The following is a 24,858-nucleotide window of genomic DNA, read 5'->3' on the forward strand; positions in this document are numbered from 1 at the left end:
CTAAAAAACATACACGATTTAAGAGAGAGGGAAACCATGCAGTGTTGTGAGAACACAGAAAGGAAGTTCTTACCTTTGACTTCAAAGAAACATACTGTACCAACCCTGCCAAAAGAAATACATTCCTATTTTCTTCTTGACCTTTTCAATCCCTGTTTAAAAAACAAGAAAAGAAAAGAAGAAAGAGAAAAATGGATCTAAGAAATTTTTTTCTGCCTTTGTTGAGAGCAGGTCTCCCTGCATAGCCCACACTGGACGTGAGCTAGTGGTCGGTCTTCTTGCTTCTGCTTCCCTCATGCTGGGATGACATTCACCCCCATGCCTGACATAACTTCTTTTCCTTGTGTCTAAATATTGGCTAATGCTGAAAATCATATTGTTATTTAGTCAGTGTCCAAAGTTCTAGGTGTGGGATTGACAGGCTTTGATGTGTTCTAGGCTCTCACCACAGTTACAGAAAAACAGATGTGTGCTTATGTGGTGTGTGTGACAAGTTCGTGAGTCCTTGTCTTGTATTATACTCTATTTCTAAACCACATTCTCCTTCTGACTTTTCGTTGTCGTAGTAGTTGAACAAAGTAGTTGTTTTCTTAGAAGTTATTTTAAACTGATCAATTAAATTAGCAACCAAAGTAACCTCCCTTGGTGGTATCTCTGTTTTTTTTCGACACTGTATCTGTATTCTATTTTTTCTACACATTGTCTGTATTCTGTGCATAAATCACCCATCAGATGTGTTTATTGTTCCATGTCTTAGTGAGAAAACGACAGTATCCTGTGTTTGGATGTTTAGCTGGTAGCTGGTTCCCATTGAGTTGGTTTAAGGCAAGTGAACTAACTTACAGTGGCTTTGTCCAAGGAGATGTGAAGTTCCCAGCCAGATCTGTGAGCATTATATGCATTACAGATCCACTGACCCTTAATAGTTTTATCATTAAAATTAAGAAAACACATGAAACAGAAATCCCCAAGATGACAGATACAGTTTCAGAGAGTCTGAAACTGTAAATACTATACAAATTTAGAAAATTAAATCATATTTAGCACCAATATCCATTTATTTACAACATTAATGTTTTTATATTTCTCCTTTGAAGCTAATGTTAATTAATTCTGAGAAGCATCATGTTGAACAGGCCAGATGTAGACCCAGCCCACATGCGGCATCTGATATAGGTCACAAGATTGAGTTTTGAGTGATTAAAATGTGGTCAAAGTGACCCACAACATGTAGTTGTATGGCGTTTTCATGCTATAGAAAACATAATCTATTCCGGAAAGAGGGAGAAGCTATTTAATTTGAATTTTTAAAACATAAGGTAAAATGTACCTTTGTTTCCTGCTCAGACGTAGGCATAGCTTACCTGGGGCCTAATGTAAAAATATGTGAATTTAAGCTCTCTGCAAACTGGAAGCAGGACCCTACCCCCATTGCCAAGGACAGCACCCATACAACTCATTGAACTTGGAAGAGTTGAGCTGGTGCCTACGTGGATTCCTCACCCCTATTATTCTAGTCTCTTTGCTATGCGAAGATACTCTTCAGGCTGCTGAAAGAGAAATGTGGACACCAACCCAGCCACAAAACCCTTGACATGTAATCTGTCCTGCCTGCAAAATATGCTACAGCAATGGTGGCACAGAGCTTATGGGAGTAGCTAACCAATGTGTGGTTTGACTTAAGGCCCACTCCACAAGAAGAAATACATACCCTACACTGGTTGGGGAATAAGAGATTAGATATCCCAAAGAGCTAGGATAAAAACAAACACTTTTGTTCTAAAAAATTAATAAAATGCTTCATAATAATATTCTGCTAGATTTATACAACAGTGCTCTACCTAGTCATCATCAGAAAGTATTCCTTCAGCAGTAGATGGAAACAGATGCAGAGACCCACAGTCTGACACTATGAGGAGAAAGTATCTCAAAGGGAGCTCTCATCAAATCCCTCCCCTCCGAGCTCAGGGAATCCTACAGAAGAGGAGAAAAAAAGATTGTAAGAGCCAGAGGAAAGGAACATGTGAACTCACAGAGACTGAAGCAGAAAACAAGGGCCTACATGAATCTGCATCATCAGGTCCTCCACATTTAAGTGATTAGCTATTGGTGTAGTATTTTTATGGGACTCATGACTGAGAACCAATGGGTCACTAATTATTGTGTCTGTTCTTGGGACTCTTTTCCTCCTGTTCACTCATCATGTCCAACGTTGATATAATAGCTTTTACTTCATCTTATTATGTTTTATTTTGTCATGTTTGGTTGTTATCTCTTAGAAGCCTGTTCTTTTCTCATGAGAGACATAAAAGAGTGGTTCCAGAGGGAAGTTGGGGAGTAGCTGGGAGGAGTAGAAGGATGGAAAACTATAATCAGAATATACTGTATGAGAAAAGAATCTATTCTCAATTAAAGGGAAAAATCAGAAGGAGAAGGAGGAGGAGAAAAGAAATTAAAACATAGTACACAGGAAATGATGCAAAAAATGGGGCCAAGTAGGGCTGGTGCTGAGTGTGGGTGTGAAAAAGTAGGACCAAATCATACTTAGTAGTGCCGCTGTGAGCATCATAGTTTCCCCTTGAGATTCTTCTTGAGATCTGTAAAGTAGCTACACTGCTTTTTAAAGGAGTTTGGTATATACATATGCATATAAATATATACATATATATATATATGTATGTATATATATATGTGTATATATATATATATAGTGTGTGTGTGTGTGTAGAACCATTCTCAAGAGTCAATTTTTTCCTTCAGTTTTCATGTGGGTTCAAAGTCAGATCATTAAGCTTCTGTAAAAAGCACTTTTGCTCACCTAGATGCCTAGCCCAATATATGTTTTCAAAGTATCATTGAACTGTGGAAGGACAGGAAGACATACACAAATATAGAAAAATATTTGTGGCATGAGCTGGAAATGAGGGACTCTCAAGACAGACAGGCATGGTTCAGCAAGCCAGGTTATTTAGTAGTTATGACTTGGTGATTGCAAAATATGAGGGTAAGGAGGTATTGAAAGAATTAACAAAAACCCTAAGATCTCTGACTGAAGGAATGATGTACATGGTAGAATCATCCTGAGACTGGGAGGTATAGGGTGGAACAGTGCTGGCTTCAAACTTGAAGATTTAATTGTTTACACTAGATGCATACTGAGATTTTTTGGATGATAAAATTAAGGGAATTAGTATAATGTGCCAAGTCTCTCTCTCTCTCTCTCTCTCTCTCTCTCTCTCTCTCTCTCTCTCTCTCTCTCTCTCTCTTTCTCTCTCTCTCTCTCACACACACACACACATCCAGGCAGCCTGTTCTGGAGTCCAAGGTCAACCGCAATGAGATGCCTCACATGAACACCAGTTTAGTTCTGAAAGCATTATTGTTTGTAATATCTTTGATGGAAAATCTGTTAAAGACTAAATTTCTATAGGCATCCACTTTATACTTAACTTATCTCACTGAAGTAGGTATTGGGAAATGTGAACAAGACTGTGTAACTGGAAGAACAGCATGTCCAGAAAAAACTAACACCATAGAGCACATCTTCAGCATAGATGCCTGACCCTCAAAAGACTTAAAGACAAGAACCTCTGTGGGAACCTATGCTGATCAGAGCAATGGAATACCAAATGTGAATGCAGGTGTGACATTCCCAGTTTAAAAATAGAATCTGAAGTCAGAGTGTGACATCACGGAAGTCAACAGAAGAGAATTTTCCCAAAGAGGGTTGTGATGTTCCTGCTTAGAACTAAACACCACTATGGACCACCAGGTCAACTGGGGAAGAATTGAAAAAATAAAACGTATTGACAGAAAGCTCCCTTAGACATGCCCATTGTTGATTTATCTATTCTTATAAGCAAGACTTCACTGGACTAAAAAGAATTTAAAGTGTATGTATATGCTCCCTACTGTGTAGACATGAGGAGAATGCAACTTTAACATGCTTTTACAAGCTAGGGTTGGATGTAGAACACACATACACGTACATGCACACACACATTATATATATATATATAACAGGTTTTATATATATATATATATATATATATATATATATATATATATATATATATATATATATATATAACCTGTTGCTAACTACATTATACAATACTCTCTAAGGTAAAGGAGTTGATTTTCCAGCTCATGAAAATTGAAGACAACAAATAAGATACAAGAAACTAAAGAGTAGCTAGAGATAACTTGGTCAGTTAGTGTTTTCTGCGCAAGCATGAGGTCCTGAACCCATGTAAAATTCCCATATGAAAATACAGGTATAGTTAAAGAATGCTTACAATCTCAGGTTTAGGGAGACAAAGACAGGAAGATCTCTAGGCCTGACAGAATAGCTAAATTAGTGCTTTCCAGGCCACTAAGAGACCTAGTCTCAAGATGCAAGGCAAGTGAGTCCTGGGGAACAATATCAGCGGTTAACCCCTGGCCTCTATATTCATGTGCACTTATGCACACATATACACAGAAACACTCATACATATGACCACAACACACAATCAAGGGGAGAGTTGTTGCCAAAAGTAGGAAATTGCCTCTACAGAGAAGCATTTTTTCCAGCTCAGGTAGATGACCAGAACATTCTTTAGAATTTTCTTTGGCTTGCTGACAGTTTATTCTGAAATGAAACCTGTCATGCACACAGAGCTTCAATTATCCTTTCAGAGGATCACCCGGTATGAGAAGACAGTCACAGATCACTAGATGTTTGAGGAAAGCATCTATTCTGAGAGAAGAGGACCAAAGGACACAAAGTGGAACTCAGGAGCTACACAAGCACCAAATAGGGATAGATAAATCTACAGTTAATATCCTCTGAGAGAAATGAAGAAGACATGGATCCCTGGCACACAAACAGGGAGCTGTAAAAGCTGAGCATTCAGAATGCATCACACAACTCTCATAAAGTATAAAATACACTGTCAAATTTAAAGGAAGTCATTACATGGGATTAGAAAATAAACTTGAGGAAACTTCCAGGAAAATAGAAACAAGGTACAGTGACACAGAAATTGCTAGGGAATAAATAATTTACTTGTAGACTATATCTAAGAAATAGTTCTCTCATCCAGTTAGTGAGGAATTGCAGGAAAGGAAACCCATCAGAATCTAGCACAATTTAAGAAAACTCAAAGCACGTTGTCACGAATGTTTAAGACCAGAGATAAAATTTTAAAACTATCTGCTGCAGAAGTTGAGTGTGAAATGGGACTTTAAATAGGAATGAAATTGGGCTTTCTTACAAGGTACCAAAATGTTCCTCCACATTTATAAAAAAAAAAGTATTTCTGACCTAGAAATGTATATCCAGATGAACTTTTCAATCTTTTGTAGGTAAATAAGCCATCTTCAGACTGCAAGATCTCAAAAAAAAAAAAAATACCTACTCTACATCCTGTCTCAGTAAAAAAATAGAAGTCACCTTCTTCCAAATTGAAGAAATAAAATCTTGGAAGAAGGCATCCAACCTAGAAAATAGAAGCTCTAACACAGGAAGGAAGCGTAGACGTCACAGGGCGATGGTGAAGAGGAGCTCTGCATAGGTCTGCAGAAGCAGAAGCTCCAGATGAGAGTAGAGAGAGTGTTCTCAGAGTACTGATGCACAGTGGAGCATCCATCCAGGAGAAACATCCAGGGAACTGAACCAGTGAAGGGCACATAGAAAACAGGCAAGAGATACACCAAGCAGAAGCTGGAAGGATGTTTCATTGATTAAGAGCCCTTGGTGTCCAATCATGAAGGCTGGAATTCTGCCCCTAAAGATTATTTACCAAGCCCCATGCCTATCAGTTCCCCATCTCTGAAGAGGGCAGAGACAGGATTGTTGGGACTTGCTGGCTTCCTGCCTAGAGAAGAAAATGCAAACTCCAGGTCCCAGGAGAGTCTCCACCTCAAATGTATAAGATTGATTAAGGAGAGCACCAGACACCCTCATCCAGCTTCTGTGTATTTACACAGGTCTACACACCTGCACACACATACATATGTCCATGCACTCACATAGATACACACAAAAATAAATATTTTTTAAAAAATAAAACAATGCAATTTTAACTCTTTCAAAAAGCAAAAAATTATCCTCCACACCACAACTTTGCTGCTAACCACAGCCTATTATATTTACCTTTATAACGGCAAAGTACTCCATACATGTTTATCAGGTAACAAGGGCATGCCACTCGCTTATTAGGGCCATTATTGGATGTTTAGTATGTGCTAGATTCCAGGTAGAGACGAGATGTCCCACAAGCACAAAATTTCAATAAAATTTGGTAAAACAGTAGTTGCCTAGTCTTGTGACTCATCCTTTTGGAATGTGTCAGACATGGAATAATAAAAGTTGGTGGAGAAGGCTTTCAGTTAGCTTTCTACAGATTTCCATGTGAATATAGATATCTATAGGTGTTCATTCACTAACTTGTCCCAGGAATATCTTTGCAGTAATTTCAGAAGTTAAAAGAGACATAAGGACATCCTTGAATGAAAACCCTGCAGCTTTTAAGTAAATTGTACCTGGTAGTTTCCAAATCTGATTCACACTATTGCAATTTTAAAAATAAAATGCTATCTAACTTTTTAATAAATGTCTTTAATTTTTTATTTAAATAATACACTTTTAAAGACTGTGTGTGTGTGTGTGTGTGTGTGTGTGTGTGTGTGTGCCTGCAGAGCCACCGAAAGTTGGTGCTGAAAGCAAAACACTGATCCTTTGCAAGAGCAGAAAGCATTCTTAACTGCTAAACTATCACTCCAACCCCTCAGCAATAACTTTCTATTCTACAAAAATCTAACTAACAGCCTAGGGAAATACATCAATTGTAAAATGCTTGTCACACAAACATGAGTTCCTGACTTCAACTCCCAGAACCCATACAAAAAAAAGCCAGGTTTGACAGTGTAGGTTTGCAATCTCAGCACTGGGGAGGCAGAGACGGGGCAGGTAAGATTTCCTGTGGTTTTTCTGGCCAGTCAACATGCCTTCTCAGCAAGCTCCAGGCCAAGGAGAGCCCCAACTCAAAAAAAAAAAAGTGAATGGCTCCTAAGAATCATGCCTGAGGATTGCCTCTGACCTACACACACACATACAAATATATGTATATATGTATAGACATAAAAAAACTACAAAGTAAATGCCAAGTTTGAATTAATATTCATTTAGTACTAATTCTATACTCATTAAACTATAGCAATGTATACTTAAAATATATAGGCAATATATAATTAAGATATTTTATATATCTTATATGATGTATATTGATATAAATATAAAATACTATATATTTAAGAATATGTAAGTCAAGATCTCCTTGAAGAATTCAAGATCCTTATGTGTAGAAAGAACACACAGTTAGGAAGTAGTGTCTTCCTTGTTCCCAGAGGGCACATTCACAGGGAGAGGAACCTTTAGTTAGAATGAGAAGTTTCTCAAGTTAATTACCCATAACTGATAGCGATCAGGATCAGAGTTCCAAGCGTTAATTTACTCATTCATACATTCACCTCTCACTCTGTAGTCAATAAACATGAATTGCCAGGCACTAAGACAGATACCAGAAGAAATAAAATCCTGCTGTGGCCCTCAAAAGCTTATCCTGGGAGTATAAAATAAGCTTAGTGTTGACGAAATCATGGTGTAAGCCTGCAAGGCCTTTGGTCATTTTAACTTAAAGGAATAAGAAAGAGGTATGTCAGGGGTTTCCTAGAAATTTCTAATATGATTATAAATCCTTTTTTTTTCTCCACGTGAATCAGGATTCTATGCTATCAAGAGAGTAGACTTCATGAATATACTATTTAATGAAAATGTGAAACATTGGTGGGCCCCAATAAAGTCATTCATAGAGTTCGTCTATGGAGCGAAAAGGATATCATAAACTCTGGGGTGCAATTTGACTGTTTTGCAGAAATGGGATACTCTTCTGAAAGAGTCTATGGAAGTTGCCCTGGACCTGATTCCACTTAAAGGGCTCAAAAGTGTGATGCTTATGTGTCCTGTATAAATCATATGCACCGCAGTATTGTAGCCAGCCGTTTTGGTTGAGGATGCAGCCTTCCTTGAGTGTCAGGGCTAAACACCTCTGTGTGTTCTCTCCCAGTGCAGTGCCTGGAGATGACCACCAAACGGAAGCTCATTGGCCGCCTGGTGCCATGCCGCTGCTTCCGCGGCGAGGAAGAGATCATCTCAGTGTTGGATTACTCCCACTGCAGCCTGCAGCAGGTGCCCAAGGAGGTCTTCAACTTCGAACGCACGCTAGAGGAGCTCTATCTGGATGCCAATCAGATTGAGGAGCTGCCCAAGGTGAGTTCTCACAAAGCAAAGACATACTGTCAATGCCAAGTTCCTAATGCCAAGACTCGGCATGGAGGTAGTTAGCCTTCCTTCAATACACATAACTGACACACTGTGGCCTTCCAACCAGTAATCAGCACATCACAGCCTCTCACACAACAGATTTCCATCACAGCCTTCTATCCAGGTAACAGACACAACACAACCTTCCATCATTGTATTTGATGCACAGCTGCCTCCCATACAGGAGACACAGCAGGGCCTTCTTCCATATTGGTAACTAACAGCCTGGAGTGTTAGTGAATTCTTCTAATATCTTTTTTAATCCTTTTTTTAATTTTTTTGAGACAGGGTTTCTCTGTTGCTCTGGTGCCTGTCCTGGAACTTGCTCTGTGGACCAGGCTAGCTTCAAACTCAGAGATTCACCTGTCTCTGCATCCCGAGTGTTGAGATTAAAGGCATGCGCCACCACCGCCCAGCGAGTTCTTCTAATCTTAAAGTGAAATCATGTAGTTCCCTGATCACTTTTTTGTTGTTGTTATAAAATTTTTATTTTATTTTACTTTTCAGTCGGGTTATTCATTTTCTTAAACTATAAGCATTACTTCATTAATGGCACCATGGAAATGTATCAGCAAGATTTACACTTCTCAGATCAAGTCTTATAATAACAGCTGCTGGTTCCTTGCCTAACTAAGAAGCAGGTGTGAGACCACTTAAGGTACCAGCTCAGAAAATTGCCTGCCAACACTGGTGATGGCTTTCTTTGAGGTGCCATATAATGCTAGAGAGAGGGTTACAAGCTCAAGACAGATTGCTGAGATGGTGAAGTTTTTTATTGTTTTTACTGAGCTATATATTCCTCTCCTCTCCCCAGTGTAAACAGAGACTGCTCTTTCATTTCCTGGCCACACTGACCCATATATAATCACACAGAAACTATATTAATTACAACACTGCTTGGCCAATAGCTTAGCCATATTCTTAGCTAGCTCTTACATCTTAAATTACCCCATTTCTGTTCATCTGTGTATCCCCACAAGACTGTGGCCAACTTGGGGCAGCTACATGGCATCTATTTGGCAGCTACTCTCTCTATATGTATCTCTGTTCCCATTTCCCCCAGGATTTACTCTGCTAAGCCATTGACTGAAACAGCTTTATTCATTATCCAACAAAAGCAACACATGTACAAAAGAACATCACACATCACCCCTTCTACCCTCTCCCATGATCCCCACGCTCCCAATTTACTCGGGAAATCTTGTCATTTTATACTTTTCATGTAAAATTAGATCCATGTATGTTTCTTTTAGGGTACTCTTTGTTGTTTAGGTTCTCCAGGATTGTGAATTATAGCCTGGTTTTCCTTTGCTTTAGCTTAAAAACCACTTATGAGTGAGTATATATGATAATTGTCTTTCTGGGTGTTGATTACCGCACTCAATATCATGTTTTCTAGATCCATCCATTTGCCTGCAAATTTCAAGATGTCATTACTTTTTTTCCACTGTGTAGTACTCCATTGTGTAAATGTACCACATCCTCTTTATTCATTCTTTGGTCAAGGGGCATTTAGGTTGTTTCCAGATTCTGACTATGACAAATAATGCTGCTATGAACATAGTTGAGCTCATGTCTGTAGGTGGGAGGCTGCCCTTTCGTGCCTGGCTGCCCAAACTCCCAAAATAATCATGCAGAAACTATATTATTTGCAATACTATTTGGCCAATAGCTTAAGCATATGTCTATCTTGCTCTTATATCTTAAATTAACCCATTTCTATTAATCTGCCCATCATTATGAGGTCTGGACCTACTGGCAAAGTTTCAGCAGGCTCCAGTGGAGGGGTCTGTTCCCACTGGAAGCTACATGGCTCCTCTCTGACTCTGCCTACTCTCTATATAAATCTCTTTCAGTATGGCTTTACTCTGTTAAGCCATTGGCTGAAAGCAGCTTTTTTTATTAACCAATGGCAATAAAAGATATTCATAGTATATATCACCTCCCACATCACATGTCCTTGTGGAATGATTGCTTATTCTATGGTTAATACCCAAAGGTAATATTGCTGGGTCTTGAGGTAGGTTGTTTCCTAACTTTCTGATAAATTGCCATACTGATTTCCAACATGGCTGTGCCAGCTTGCACTCCACCAGCAATGGAGGAGTGTACCCTTTACCCCACATCCTCTCCATCATAAGCTGTCATTGGTGTTTTTGGTCTTGAGTATTCTGACAGATATAAGATGGAATCTCAGAGCTGCATTTCTCTGATGGCTAAAAATGTTGAGCATTTCCTTAAGTGTCTTTCAACCATTTTAGATTCCTTTGGTGAGAGTTCTCTGTTTAGCTCTGTACTCCATTTTTATTGGATTATTTGTTCTTTTGATGACCAATTTCTTGAGTTTTTTTTTTTGGTATAATTTGAAGATCAGACCTCTGTCTGATATGGGGTTGGTGAAGATCTTTTCACATTCTATAGGCTGACATTTTTTTTGTTGTTGTTAACCATGTCCTTTGCTTCTCAGTTTCAGGAGATCCCATTTATTAACTGTTTCTCTCAGTGTCTGTGCTACTGGGGTTGTATTTAGGAAGTGGTCTTCTGTGCCAATGCATTCAAGTGTACTTCCAACTTTCTCTTATATGAGACTCAGTGTGGTTGATTTTATGTTGAGGTCTTTGATCCATTTGGACTTGAGTTTTGTGCATGTGATAGATATTCATCTATTTTCATTCTTCCACATGTTGATACCCAATTATGCCAGCACTATTTGTTGAATATGCTTTCTCTTATACATTTGATATTTTTTGCTTCTTTGTCAAAAATCAGGTGTTCATAGGTGTGTGGATTGATATGCAGGTCTTCAATTCAGGTCCAATGGTCCTCCTGTCTGTTTTTATGCCAATAAAAGGATGTTTTCAGTACTGTAGCTCTGTAGTAGAGTTGGAAGTCAGGGATTGTGATGCCTCTAGAAGTTCTTTTAATATACAAGACTGTTTTGGCCATGCTGGGATTTTTGATTTTCCATATGAAGTTGAATATTGTTCTTTCAAGGTCAATGAAGAATTTTGTTGGGCATTGCATTGATTCTATACATTGCTTTTGGTAAGATTTCCATTTTTGCTATGTTAATTCTACCTATGCCAGAGCATTGGAGGTCTTTCCATATTCTGGTGTCTTTTTCAATTTCTCTTAAGGGTGGCATGTGTCAAGAATGTAGGAAGAGAGGACAGATAAGACCAGATAGCACAGCTGTCCCAAGTTACAACACAGCACTGTTAAAATGTAAAGGCAAAATAAAACGGTTGAATTCTGCATTATGTGATTCACCAGGACCCTAGGTAGTCTTGGAAACAAAATCTAGGATAGTTTGTCTATCCTGTTAATTAAAACAATCAATTAACAATAATAAAAGTAGCATAAGTGCACCAAACAATATATTTCCTGTGTACTTAAGCAGAAGAGAAACCATTAATTGTCTCTTACTCTCCACATATTTCAAACCTCTTATGTAATCGCTGAAGGTCTGTAAAAGAGACCTGCCGCTAAACGAGTTGTTACTCCCACAGAGCAGCTTCATTGGTCTCATCTGAAGTATATAATGACCTGAAGTGTTTGACATTTGAGATACGATCATAACAGTACAAAAAATATATTTATAAATTGACAAAACACAGTAGGAAAATAAGAAAAAAAATCCAAATGACAATGTAAGTCAGGATGCTTTCTTCCCTTTAATGGCAAGCACCATCCAAACTGACTTTTCAAAGATGTTACATAACAAGAAGAGAACAATGAGTCGGGGCTGATGGGGTTTGCAAAGATATGTCAAGAGTTATGAGAAAAGAAGCAAAAATAGATTTTAAAGAACAGAAAGATTCTAATTCGAATAGTTCCCTCTATGGGGCTTAGTTTCTATAGTAGAAGGTAAAAGTGTTAAAGCTGGTGCTATTAACTGCTGAGCCATCTCTCCAACCTTAAAATGTATATAGCCCAGACTGGCCTCGAACTCATAATTCTGCCTCTGCCTCTGCCTCTGCCTCTGCCTCCTTTAGCAAATCCTACCAGAGTGTGCTGCCACAACCAACAATTAATAAGTAAAGATATAGACAGAATAACAAATTGAAATGGGCATATAGTAGATTAAAGTAATTTATGAAGACATACATGAGTAAAATAATACAGTGAAAATTACCAGCTAGTTCTTGACATTTAAAATCTCTGCAAAAGAGAATAAAAATGTTTTTTATTTTTATTAAAAAGACATTGTATGATCAAAATTATAATAAAAGGGGAACTTAGTGAATTAAATCAGCTGACCATATCTAAAATAGAATAGGTCTAAAGTTGAAATGTTTTACTTTGAGAGTTTCTGGATATTTTAGACATTGAGAGCTTATATTTTGGACCCATATTGGATCCTAACAGTGTCATTTGGCTCAGAAGGCATTTACTTCCCAGAAGCCTCCGTTTTTCCATCAGGAAAATAGCAGCATCTCTTATACATAAAGTAAGATGTGGGTACAGAGTGAAGGGAAGTTTAGTTTCCTGGGCAATAACATATGTGTGAGACCTAGAACTAAAACTATCAAAAAGCACACATGACTCCAACCAGACCTGGAGTGTATATGATTCCCTTAGAAATTATGATGAGTCAAACTAAAGTTAGATTTAGTGGCAGCCTGGGATAGTTCTAAGTAGTGAATACCCAACGACAACAACAACAAAAAAAAAACCCATGTAAACACATGTCAAAGCCCTGACTTTGTACATCTCAGTGAACCTCTCTACAGCTAGAATGGCCTCTCTAAGGTCATGGAACTGCATGTAGCATTTTACATCTTCATAATCAGTTATAGTTTTATTCATTCATCCACCACAATAAAAGGAAAAACTAAGACTGTTGTGTATCCTCTTTAATGACTAGTATGTCCTTCTGTGTGAGGGAGAACATTGGGTTGCATTTTACCCTATGGGTTTAAATTGTCACTTCACTTATTATTATATGTCTAAATACACCTATTTCTAGAAATTTTGTCACTTCATTTTTCTTTATAGCTGGTTCAACTTCCAGTTTGTATATGTACCATATTCTCACTATTCATTCTTTTGTAGATGAACATCTAGGCTGTTCCATTCCCTTATCACCATGAATGGAGCAGCAATAAATGTAGATGTGCAAAAATCTCTGTAGTGAGATATGAAGTTCTCTAGATACATCCAGGAGTGGAATAACTCGTTCTATTTTTAAATTTTGAGGAACCTTCCAATTAATTTCCATTCTGTCAATAGACAAAAGAACAAAAGTAAACATTTATAGATGGAAATACTTTGCCCCAGTTCAGTAACTGTAGTTGCTCAGAACTCCTCTATATCTCTAAATGTGAAACATGTGGGATAAGAAAATGCCCAGCCTTTCATTCCAGAGCTGCAGGAATATTTCAATGTATGAAAATCTGTCAATGTAATCTACCATATAATCAAACTGAAAGAAAAAAAGCCCACATGATCATATCATTAGATGCTGAAAGAACCTTTGACAAACTCCACCAACCCTTCATGATAAAGATCTTGGAGAGATCAGTGATTCAAGAAACATACCTAAATGTAATAAAAGCAATATAAAACAATCTGTCAGCCAGCATCAAATTAAATGGAGAGAAGCTCAAAGCAATTCCACTAAAAGCAGTAACAAAACATCTCTGTACACTCTCTTCAACCTATTCAATATACTACTTGAAGTTCTAGCTAGAGAAATAAGGCAACTAGAGGAGATCAAAGGGACCAACTTGGAAAAAAAGAAGTCACAGTATTGCTATTTGGAGATGACTTGATAGTACACATAAGCAACCCCAGAAATTCTAGCAAGGAATTGCTACAGCTAATAAACACCTTTAGCAAAGAGACTGGATACAGGATCAACTAAAAAAAAATCAATAGTCCTCTTATATGCAAATAATAAAAGGACTGAGAAATAAATCAAGGAAACAACACACTTCACAATAGCCACAAGCAATATAAAATATCCTGAGGTAACTCTAAACAAGCAAGTGAAAGACCTGTGTGACAAGAACTTCAAGTCTTTGATGAAAGAAATTAGAGAAATTATTGGAAGATGGAAAGATCTCCCATGCTCATGGATTGGTAGGATTAACATAGTAAAAAATGGCCATCTTACCAAAAGAAATCTACAGATACAACGAAATCCCCATCAAAATCCCAACACAATTTTTACAGACCTTGAAAGGACAATAATTAACTTCATAAGAAAAAGGGCGGGCTAGATAAGACAATCCTGTACAATAAAAGAACTGCCAGAAGTATCACCATCCCTGATCTCAAGTTGTGCTACAGAGCTAGGGTAATAAAAACAGCATGGTATTGGCATAAAAGCAGACAGGTGGAACAATGGAATCAAATTGAAGACCCAGATATAAATCGCCACATCTGTGGACACCTGATTTTTGACAAAGAAGCTAAAATTATGCAATGGAAAAATAAAAGCATCTTCAACAAATGATGCTGGTATAACTAGATGTTGGCTTGTAGAAGATACAAATAGATCCGTATGCTGCACAAAACTCAAGTCCAAGTGGATCAAGGATGTCAACATAAATTCAGTTATATTGAAGCTGATAGAAGAGAAAGTGGGAAATAACCTTAAATACAATTTCCTGAATAGAAAAACAGTAGCACGGACACTAAGATCAGTAATTAATAAATTGTACCTCATGAAACTTAAAAGTTTCTCTAAAACAAAGGATATTATCAATAGGACAAAACGGCAGCCTACAGAATGGGAAAAGATCATCACCAACCCCACATCTGACATAAGGCTGATCTCCAAAATATATAAAGAACTCAAGAAACTTGACATCGAAAAAGTAAATAATCAAATTAAAAACGGGGTACAAACCTAAACAGAAAATTCTCAACAGAAAAAATCTCATATGGCAGAGAAACACCTAAAGAAATATTCAACATCCTGAAGGAAGTGAAAACCAAAATGACTCTGAGATTTTATTTTATACCTGTTACAATGACTAAGATCAGAAACACAAATGACAACTTATGCTGGAGAGAATGTGGAGCAAACGGAACACTCCTCTATTGTTGGTGAGAGTGCAAACTTGTACAGCCACTTTGGAAATCAATATGGTGCTTTCTCAGAAAACTGGGACTCAATTTACCACAAGACCTAATTATACTACTCTTGGACATATACCCAAAGGATGCTCCATCATACCACAAGGACACTTGCTCAACAATACCCATAACAGCTTTATTTGTAATAGCCAAAACCTGGAAACAATCTATAGGTCCCTCAACAAAAGAACAGATTAAAAACATGTGGTACATTTTCACAACGGAATATTACTCAGATGTTAAAAGCAATGGTATCAGAAAATTTCAAGGCAGATGGATGGAACTAGAAAAAAATCATCCTGAGTGAGGTAACCCAGAACCAGGAAGACAAACATGGAATTTACTCACTTTTAAGTGGTTATTAGCTAAAAGTAAAGAATAACCATAATACAACTCACAGACCCAGAGAGGCTAAGTAACAAAGAGGGCTCAAAAAGGGACACATCATGGATCTCCCTGGGAAGGGGAAACAGATGAGATCTACTGAAGATTGTGGGTGGGTGGGGAAGGGAACATGCGGGACTGGGTTAGGGGTGAATGAAAGGGGAGAGTACTGAAACAGAAGACTGAAAATGGGGTGCATTTCGGGGTCATGTAGAAGAAAAACTGCTAGGGATGTGCAATAATGACCCCAGCTAAGACTCCTAGCCTGAACTGGTCATCTCTGGTGATCAGATTGGTAACTATCACAATTATCCTCAGAGAGCCTTCATCTAGCAACTGACGGAAACAGATGCAGAGACCCACAGCCAAACATTAGGCCAAACTAGGGACATCTTGCTGAAGAAAGGGAGAAAGAAGTGTAGCAACTGGAGGGGTCAAGGTCAACACAAAAAACCCACAGAAACAATTAATCTGGTTTATAGGAACTCACAGAGTCTGAACCAACAACCAGGGAGCCTGCATGCGACTGATCTAGCCTTTCCACATATCTATGACAGTTGTGTACCTTGGTCTACCTGTAGAACTCCTAACAATGGGAACAGGGGCTTTCCCTAAAGTTTTGGTTGGCTCTTCAGAACCTATTCCTCATCCTGCGTTGCCTTGCCCAGTTTTAATACAACGGAGGTGCTTAGTTTTGCTGCAACCTGATATGTCATGCTTCTTTGGTACTAATAGGAGCCCTGCCTCTTTCTGAACAGAATCAGAGGAGGAGTGGATTGGAGTAGGTAGTGGGGAGTGAATAGGAGGAGAGGAGGGAGGGGAAATGCTGTTGGAATGTAAAATAAATTATTTAAATAAAGTCTAAAGTAAGTGATTTAAGGCTAACTCAGTAGTAACCATTGAAATATAAGAGCTTTGTCATGATGAGAATAGAAAGGCCAGGACTTTTGTGTCCTTTGTGCCATTGTTTCCATGTACTCTATCCTGCACAATGTTTTGCTAATAACTAAATCCACCAAAGAATGTGAAAAAAAAAAAGAAATGACCAGCTTAATGAAATCCCTGACATTTAGTACTCATGTGACTCAGACTGGTTGAGTTCCTAAAGCCACAGCTTCTTCATCTATGGCAGATGCGAACAGACTTTGGTTCTTTCACCTACAGTTATAGCCAAGAAAAGATAATACAGAACATATTAACTGTTTTTTTTTTTAATTAAGGCATTCTGTAACTCCTAAGCTGAGAAATAGTTCGACACTCTCTTGAGAAGCCCGCTTCTTTACCTTGGATTTATGAAACTCTTTCTTCAGCATTTCTTCTCTCTCTTTCTCATAATAACCTATGCTTAAATCTATGTCAGAGCTATTTCTTAGTATACTCCAACTTTACTACATAAAAGAAATAAATGGCTTTAGGGTCTAGGGAGCTGATGGCTCCATTGATAAAGTGCTTGCCACATAAACAGAAGGACCTGAGTTTGAATCCCAAGCACCCGTGTAAAATTATGGGCACAGGGCATGAATCAGTAAGTTCAGAACTGGAGGAGTTGAAACAGACAGACTCCAGAGACTCACTGGCCATCCAGTCAGGATTACTCACTAAGATCCAGGTTTGGTGAGAGAACCTGTTCACTCACTAAATAAGAACAATGAAGAAAGACACCCAACATTGACTTCTGGCCTTCGCACGTAAATACAAATGCACATGCACCAACATGTAAGTATACACACACGGGGATTCATTTTAACATGAAAACAGACTTGTTTAATGATGTTTATTTGCTTCTTCAAAATAATAACAAATTCAGTATTGCAGTAAACAAAAAAATCCTACCAGTGGTTATGGGTTTATGGTGTATTATGGATTTACAGTTGTGCCTATCGTGTTTGTTATGGCCATGTTAGATAAAGATGAACATTGGCTGGCTCATAAAACTAAGAATAGCTTGAATAACTTTATGTGGGAAGTACAGAAAACAGAATTCGAGGTGGCTTCCTAGTTTCTGCAGTACATCAACAATCTGAGTCAGCTGCCCCTAAGACCCTATGTAACCATGGTGTTTGCTCAAGACTCAAAGTCCTGCATCTTCAAATAATACCTAATAAAGTTGTCTTATAAGGAAGGTCATGGCCATGATGGAGTAATGGAGTAGTTTGCACACATGCATGCAAACACACATACATTATACTCATAAACAATGTATACACCATGCACACTCAAGCACTCATACACAAACACTCAGTTGTTCTCATTCTCATGCATGTACACACATACTTATCACACACAATGTGTTCTCCAATATTCCACATATCACATTTCTTCAATTATATTGATTTCCTTTTAGTTCTCTGAGAGTTGCTACTTTAGTCTGCAGCCGTGTTTGCTAAATATTTAAATAAAATTATTTGGAAACCAAGACATTCTCTTGTACCATGAGAAGTTTAATGTCACCAACAGAACCGTGGATGCAGGATGACAAATTGAGAAGTGCTAAGTAATAGATGTGACTATAGTTAGTTTATGGAAGCTTGCGCAGAGGCCAAGTTTATGGAAGCTTGAATGATCATTGATTGTTTCTTTCCACTACTAAAAGAGAATCTTTTTTAAATAGATGAAACTACTCTTTACTAATTGGTTAAACATTCACCATGATTAAGAACTAGCATATGATTTTCTCAAGTTCAAAAATGACCTAAATTTGGAACAGAGAGCATAAAAACTGCCATTTGACCAATGGTACTATGATGACTATAACTCTTTTGAGTGTCTCCCATAAATATGGAACTGTCCATAGTTTGGCATTTTATATAAATACTGCCATCCTCATGGGTATAGAAAGGCCTCTGAATTTTAAATAAAGATGAGGAAAAACACATATTTTACTTCCTTGCTTTCTCTCAAAATCTGGGGCACATTATTCTCACTTTTAGTGTGGAAAATACAGTGTTTTCTGGATATATAAAACTACATTCAGAATAAAACTGTCTCGTGTATTGTGTAAATAATAAAGAAGTAACAAGAACTGACTGTTAGTCTCTTTTTTGGAGTATCATTCTCCAAATGCCTTCTTAGAGTCTACAGATTTTGATATTCATGTGGGGTTTTTTTACAGCAGTTGAGAACTTAGATGGAGTTTGCAGGTGTGTGGCAGAGGAAAATGGGGGACAAGTGAATAGAAACAGCTCTTGTAGAGAAAATCGGGTTCAGATTTCTCTTACTCTGATACCTGTTGTTCAAAATGTTTCACACAGGAAATTTAACATGCCTGTTTCTCTTAGACATGTGTGTCCGTAAATAATGTAGTCACCTGTCTACTCCATAAGTTTTCTGGATATTTTTCAGTCTTTCAAGAGAGGACTCACTTCTTACACATTTCCCAGCTGCATCTGTATAGTAAATCTAGTGGAAACTTAATAAACAACCCCTTCACTAATCTTTGCTGACATTTGGGGAAATCATATATAATCCCCTAGATTTTAGGTAAAGTGTATGAATTGGCAAGCTTGTCCATTGTGCGTGCTTTCTGCAGATGCCATTTTCGGTGCCAAAGTTCAGCATCGGACAAACCAAATTCCTGTTCTCGCAAAATGTATTTCACCTTAACAAGGAAACATCTTAAGCAAGGAATGTTAGGAGCAGCAAGTGTCCTGATGAAGATAAAGTGAGGGCTTTCTGTGAGTCCCCTTAAGGCTGAAATGGTCATACCTGCAGCTGTGAGAAGTGACACTTCGTGTTCCGTTCTGACTGACAGGGAGAGGTCACTAGGAGAGATCTGAGAATTTGCATGCCAAGTCAGTAGCTCAAGAACTTGCAAGAGGATGAGTGTACGGTGAGTGGAACAGACCGTGCAAGAGGTTAGCAAGAGCTGGTAGAAAAAAACTTACTGAAGTTGAGATCTTATTCTCAGTGAAAGTGAAGGACTTTATGAAAAACAAGACTATAAATTCACTCAGTTTTTTAAGTGCCATGTTTGGTGCAGTGTGAAAAAGCATGACCAATGTGAAAAACAAAAGCAAAGAGACTGAGGCTGGTGTAATTCAGGGAAGAGATAGGGGCTTAACTCCAAAAATGTAGAAAAACAAAACAAAAGAAACCTTCAGCCTAGGTTTTGTTGGTGAAGGGATCAGACATAACTAAGGGAATGAGAGATCTGCAGAGCTGAGTATTTGCAGAGCTAGACTATAGACATAAAGGACCACTGAGGATGCAGGGGGAAGTATGTGTTGTCATGGATGCTGAGAAAAAAATAGGAAGTGTTTTAAATAGAAGAAGTGTAGACAGAGACTTATGGAGCTTTGTATTAGTAGATAGAAATAATAAGTTTCTTCATGAGGATATTAGCTGAAGTGAAGTATAAAAAGGGGCCTGAAAAAAGAACAAATACAGATTCTCTTGCAAGACATTCCTACAAGGGAGAGAGAAGTGAAGCAAACGACAGAAGCCTGTGAGAGCAAGGTGCTCCGTGTTCTTAAAAATCGGTGACACTTGGGGCTGGAGAGATGGCTCAGGGGTTCAGAGCACTTGCCGCTCCTGCAGAGACCCCAGGCTTGATTCCCAGAACCAACATGACAGCTCATAACCTTGTCTAATTCCAGTTCCAGGAGATCTGACACCTACTTCCGGCCTCCAAGGACACTAGGCCCTCACTTAGTACACATACATACCTCAGACAAAACACCCACACATCAAATAAAAATAAATACATTTAGGAAAGAAAAAAATAGGAACTTCTTTTTAAAATCAGTGACATTGACGCTCATCTGTGTGCATAAAATTGAAGACAGAGAAAGAAACTGGATGCAGGAAACTGCTGTCTTAATTGGAGGAGCCTTGTTCTGCTGGTAAAGAATGTGGATTTGCTGAATGTGTGAAAAGCTGGCTTTGAGAGAAGCAGATGCCTCCAGTTGTTGTAACTAGAAAGAAAGGAGAAAACACAATGCAGACAGTCACAGTTTGTAGAACCTGAGGGGCATGGTGCACACACTGAAACTTGGTGTGAATGGCAGAGGTGTCAGTTTCGGCGACAGGAAGTTCTGGAATTCAGTGAACTGAAATGGTGAGAGGAGGCGACCCTACAATGTGCTGATAACATGGATTCATGGACTTTAGCTTACAGAGGAGGGTCACATGACAGGAAGTGAGGGCCATAAATGTGTATGTCAGCCATACTTTGCAACGTTTCTACTTTGAGTTGCAGGAGTGACCATGCGTCTGCTGGGCCAAAGGTGTTCCTTCGTCAGGACAGCTCTGCCAGGTGGTTTTGTTAAGCTTCTCTTTATTTTGTTGTTAGCCTCATTTTGAATTTAAGCTTCCTGAAGCACAATGCAGGCAGAAGATGACTAAAGGGTATAGACTTGGAAGACAGAACAGTTTTTTAAAATAAGGCTGAGAAAGGCATTCCACCATAGGAAATGTGCTCCAAAAAGCCAGTTCATACACTGGTGATAGATCCTGATCCCACTGCCAGGAGCCCCTCAAATAGGCCAAACTACACAATTGTCTCCTACAGGCAAAGGGCCTAGTTTGGTCCCAAGCAGGCTCCACAGCTGTTTGTCTGAGTTTGTGAGTTCCCTGAAGCATGACTCAGTTCTCTGTAGATTTCTTCCTCTTGCCCTTGAATGCCCTTGCTCATATAATTCCTCCTCCCTCTCTTAGACTCGGCGTGGTTCTTGGGTGTGGATCCCTGCATCTGCTTCCATCAGTTATTGGATGAAGGCTCTGTGCTGACAATTAGGGTAGCCACCAATCTGATCACAGAGGAAGACCAGTTCAGGCACCCTCTGCACTATTGCTGGGAGTCTTAGCTGGGGTCATCCTTGTGGGTTCCTGGAGGTTTCCTTAACACCAGGTTTCTCACTAACCCCATAGTGTCTCTCTATCAAGATATCTCTCTTTTGCTTTCCCCTCTGCCCCTCCCCCAGCTCGACTATCCTATTCCCTTAAGTTGCCATCCCTTGTCTCCTCCCCTCTACCATCCCTCCCCTGCTTCCAGTTTACCCAGGAGATCTCAGCTATTTCCCTTTCCCAGAATGATCCATATGCTCCTCTTAGGGTCCTCCTTGTTACCTAGCTTCTCTAGAGCTGTGGGCTGTAGTGCAGTTATCCTTTGCTTTACATCTAGTATCCACTTATAAGTGAATACTTACTATGTTTGTCTTTCTGAGTTTGGATCACCTCACCCACGACACTTACTCAAATATGTTCATGGCAGCACAGTTTGTCATAGCCAAAACCTAGAACAACCTAGATGCCCCTCAACCAGGGAATGGATAAAGAAAATGTGATACATTTACGCAATGGAGTATTACTCAGATGTAAAAAAAAAAAAAAAAAAAATGACATCATGAAATTTTTAGGCAAATGAATGGACAGCACAGTTTTTAATACAAATTAAGTTTATATCACTTGTGTTTTTCAAACGTGGGGTCTTGTACTCACTTAACAACTACTCTACCAACTACTCTACCACTAAGGTACAATCCAACCCAGAAATCTCTCTAAAATTTAATATTTGACCTGACTTGTGTATGAACCGAAATATAGAATCAATTATTATAAGATTTATACTAAGAAAGTTATAATATTCACTTTTGAAATAGGCTCCCATTTATTAATTGTTGATCTGAGTGTCTGTGCTATCAGTGCCCCTCTCAGAACGTCCTAACCTGTACTAATGAGTTCAAGCCTATTCCCCACTTTCTCTTCTATAAGGTTCAGAGTATCTGGCCTTATGTTGATGTCCTTGATTTATTTAGAGCTGAGTTTTATGCAGGTGATGAGGATGGATCTATTTTTATTCTTCTACAGACAGCCATTCATTTGACCAGCACTACTTGTTAAAGATACTGTCTGTTCTCCTTTGTCAAAAAGGAGAATATGTATGGAATTATGTCTAAATCTTCAGTTGTATTCCACTGTGATCATTAAATCTGTTTTATGCCTATGCCATGCTGTTTTTATTGCTATACCTGTAACACAACTTGAAATCTGGGGTGGTAATACCTACAGGAGTTCTTTTATTGCTGAAGATTGTTTTAGCTACTGAAGGTTTATTGTGTTTCCATATGAAGTGTAAGATTAGTTTTTCAATTTCTGCAAAGACCTGTGTTGGAATTTTGGGGGGTAATTACATGGAGTATGTAGACTGCTTTTGGTAGGATGACATTTTTTTAACAATATTAATCCTGAAAATCTACAACAATAAGAGGATTTCTTTCCATTTTCTGATGTCTTCTTCAGTTATTATTTTTACTGTCCTAAAGTTTTTATTATACATGTCTTTCTTTGCATGGTTAGAGTTAATGAAAGATATCTAATTTTTGAGGCTCTTGTGGAAAGCATTGTTTCTCAGATTTCTCTCTGTTTGTCGTTTGTATATAGGAAGGCTACTGATTTTTGTGTGTTGATTTTGTATTCTGCTACTTTGTTAAAACTGTTTATCAGCTATAGAAGTTTCCTGGTAGATTATTTAGGGTCTTTTATTTATATAATAATATCACCTGCAAATAAGGAAACTTTATCTTCTTTCTTTCCTATATGTTTCTCCTTGTCTCCTTCAGTGATCTTATTGCCCTATCTAAGACTTGAAGCACTATTTTGAATATGTATGGAGAGAGCGGGTATCTTAGTATTGTTCCTGATTTTAGCAGAAATTTTCTCAGTTTCTCTCCATTTACAATTATGCCAACTGTAAGTCTTTTGTAAATTATCTTTATTATGTTGAGATATGTCTCTCCTATCTTCAGAACATGTATTATGAAAGGGTACTAATGGCCTGTTACGGAAAGAAGCTTGGTAGATTCTATGTTAGATGCAAAATATGGGTTATCAGTCCAACATTTCAATTAATGTTTTAAGAAGGAGTGAGCCCTGGGTCTGAGTCATTCCATCATGGCCAGAAATGCAACCCAGCTTTTATCCTGATATCAGAAACAAGTAGTGGAGATCGTTTAAGTTTGAGACATCTTTACAAATGAGTTAGCAGATAGCCTATAGCAAAATTAGATTTCACTTTAAATTCCAGATTTGTGCCTTCTCTTTTTAAAATCACATGACGATCTTGTGAGGTCCATAATATAAGTTGTTGACAATGTCAGATGGGGCTAATCATTAATGAAGCCTTACAGTGAGCAAGTGTGCTTTGCCATGGACTTCAGGTAGGCTCATTGTAGCACTGAAATCTACTGTTTAGATACTGGAAAATAAATGTGTTCAACTCAACATGTACTTTCTTTAACAATAATATTTAGTTTAATAATAATAATAATAATAATAAAATCACTGGAACAGTAAGCATCAGCTATGTGTCAGGTAATTTTCTCATTTCAAGGGATCAGGGATGAGAAAGTCTTACATGCTTGTTAGCATGGAAAACATGGGTTCAGCAGCATCCCTATCAGATATGTGTCGGCTAAGAAGTACAACCAAACAGTGACCCTTTAAAAAGCTCAACAGAGCACCCTTCCTAAGGAATAACATTGCAAGCAAGACATAGGAATGTGTAGTAGCTTTTCAGAAAAGAAGTGAGTACATTCCTGAGTGTAAGCAAGGACACTAAAGAATGAAAGTTCCACATCATGTATGTTCATAAGACAAGAGAGAGCAATGAGGCTGAACTATGCTAAGGTGGAGAGTTTGAGTTTTGTCCTGAAATCTGTGGAAATCCATCTAAAAGTTCAGCTGATAATACCAAGATCAGATAATCCTTTAGAAAAACAGTCTAACTGTACCAAGAGTAAACTATAAAGAATCTTCTCTTTATAGAGAGGCAGAAAGGCCTTGTACCCTAAGCCTGAGGAAATCTGTGAAATCTAAGTTGACTTGGTCCATTCCTGAGCAAATCTAAACTTCTAAAAAGAACATAAGATTACTTGAGAGCAATTGTGAGTCTGACCGTCCATAGAACTGGTCTCTCTTCAACTGTGTAAACCACGTTAGCCTTTAGAAGCTAGTGGACTATAAATGAGAAAACACAAGTCTATGTGTTCTTCATCCTGCCATAATGACCAAAAATTGAAAGG

At 38.2% G+C, this 24,858-nt stretch overlaps 1 protein-coding gene across 7 annotated transcripts in view; it reads left to right on the forward strand.

Moving 5' to 3' along the window:
- Lrrc7 (leucine rich repeat containing 7) overlaps positions 1-24,858 on the forward strand; it is a 464,597-nt gene that overhangs the window by 180,714 nt on the left and 259,025 nt on the right. For all 7 annotated transcript variants that reach the window (XM_087897454.1, XM_085677493.2, XM_048453499.3 and 4 more), the window contains one exon: positions 8,112-8,314. In XM_087897454.1, coding sequence (XP_087753580.1) covers positions 8,112-8,314 — 203 coding nt within the window. The remainder of the gene's footprint in view (positions 1-8,111; positions 8,315-24,858) is intronic.

Source organism: Myodes glareolus, chromosome 17 (genome assembly GCF_982192425.1).
Source record: "Myodes glareolus chromosome 17, mMyoGla1.1, whole genome shotgun sequence".
NCBI classification, from domain to species: Eukaryota; Metazoa; Chordata; class Mammalia; order Rodentia; family Cricetidae; genus Myodes; species Myodes glareolus.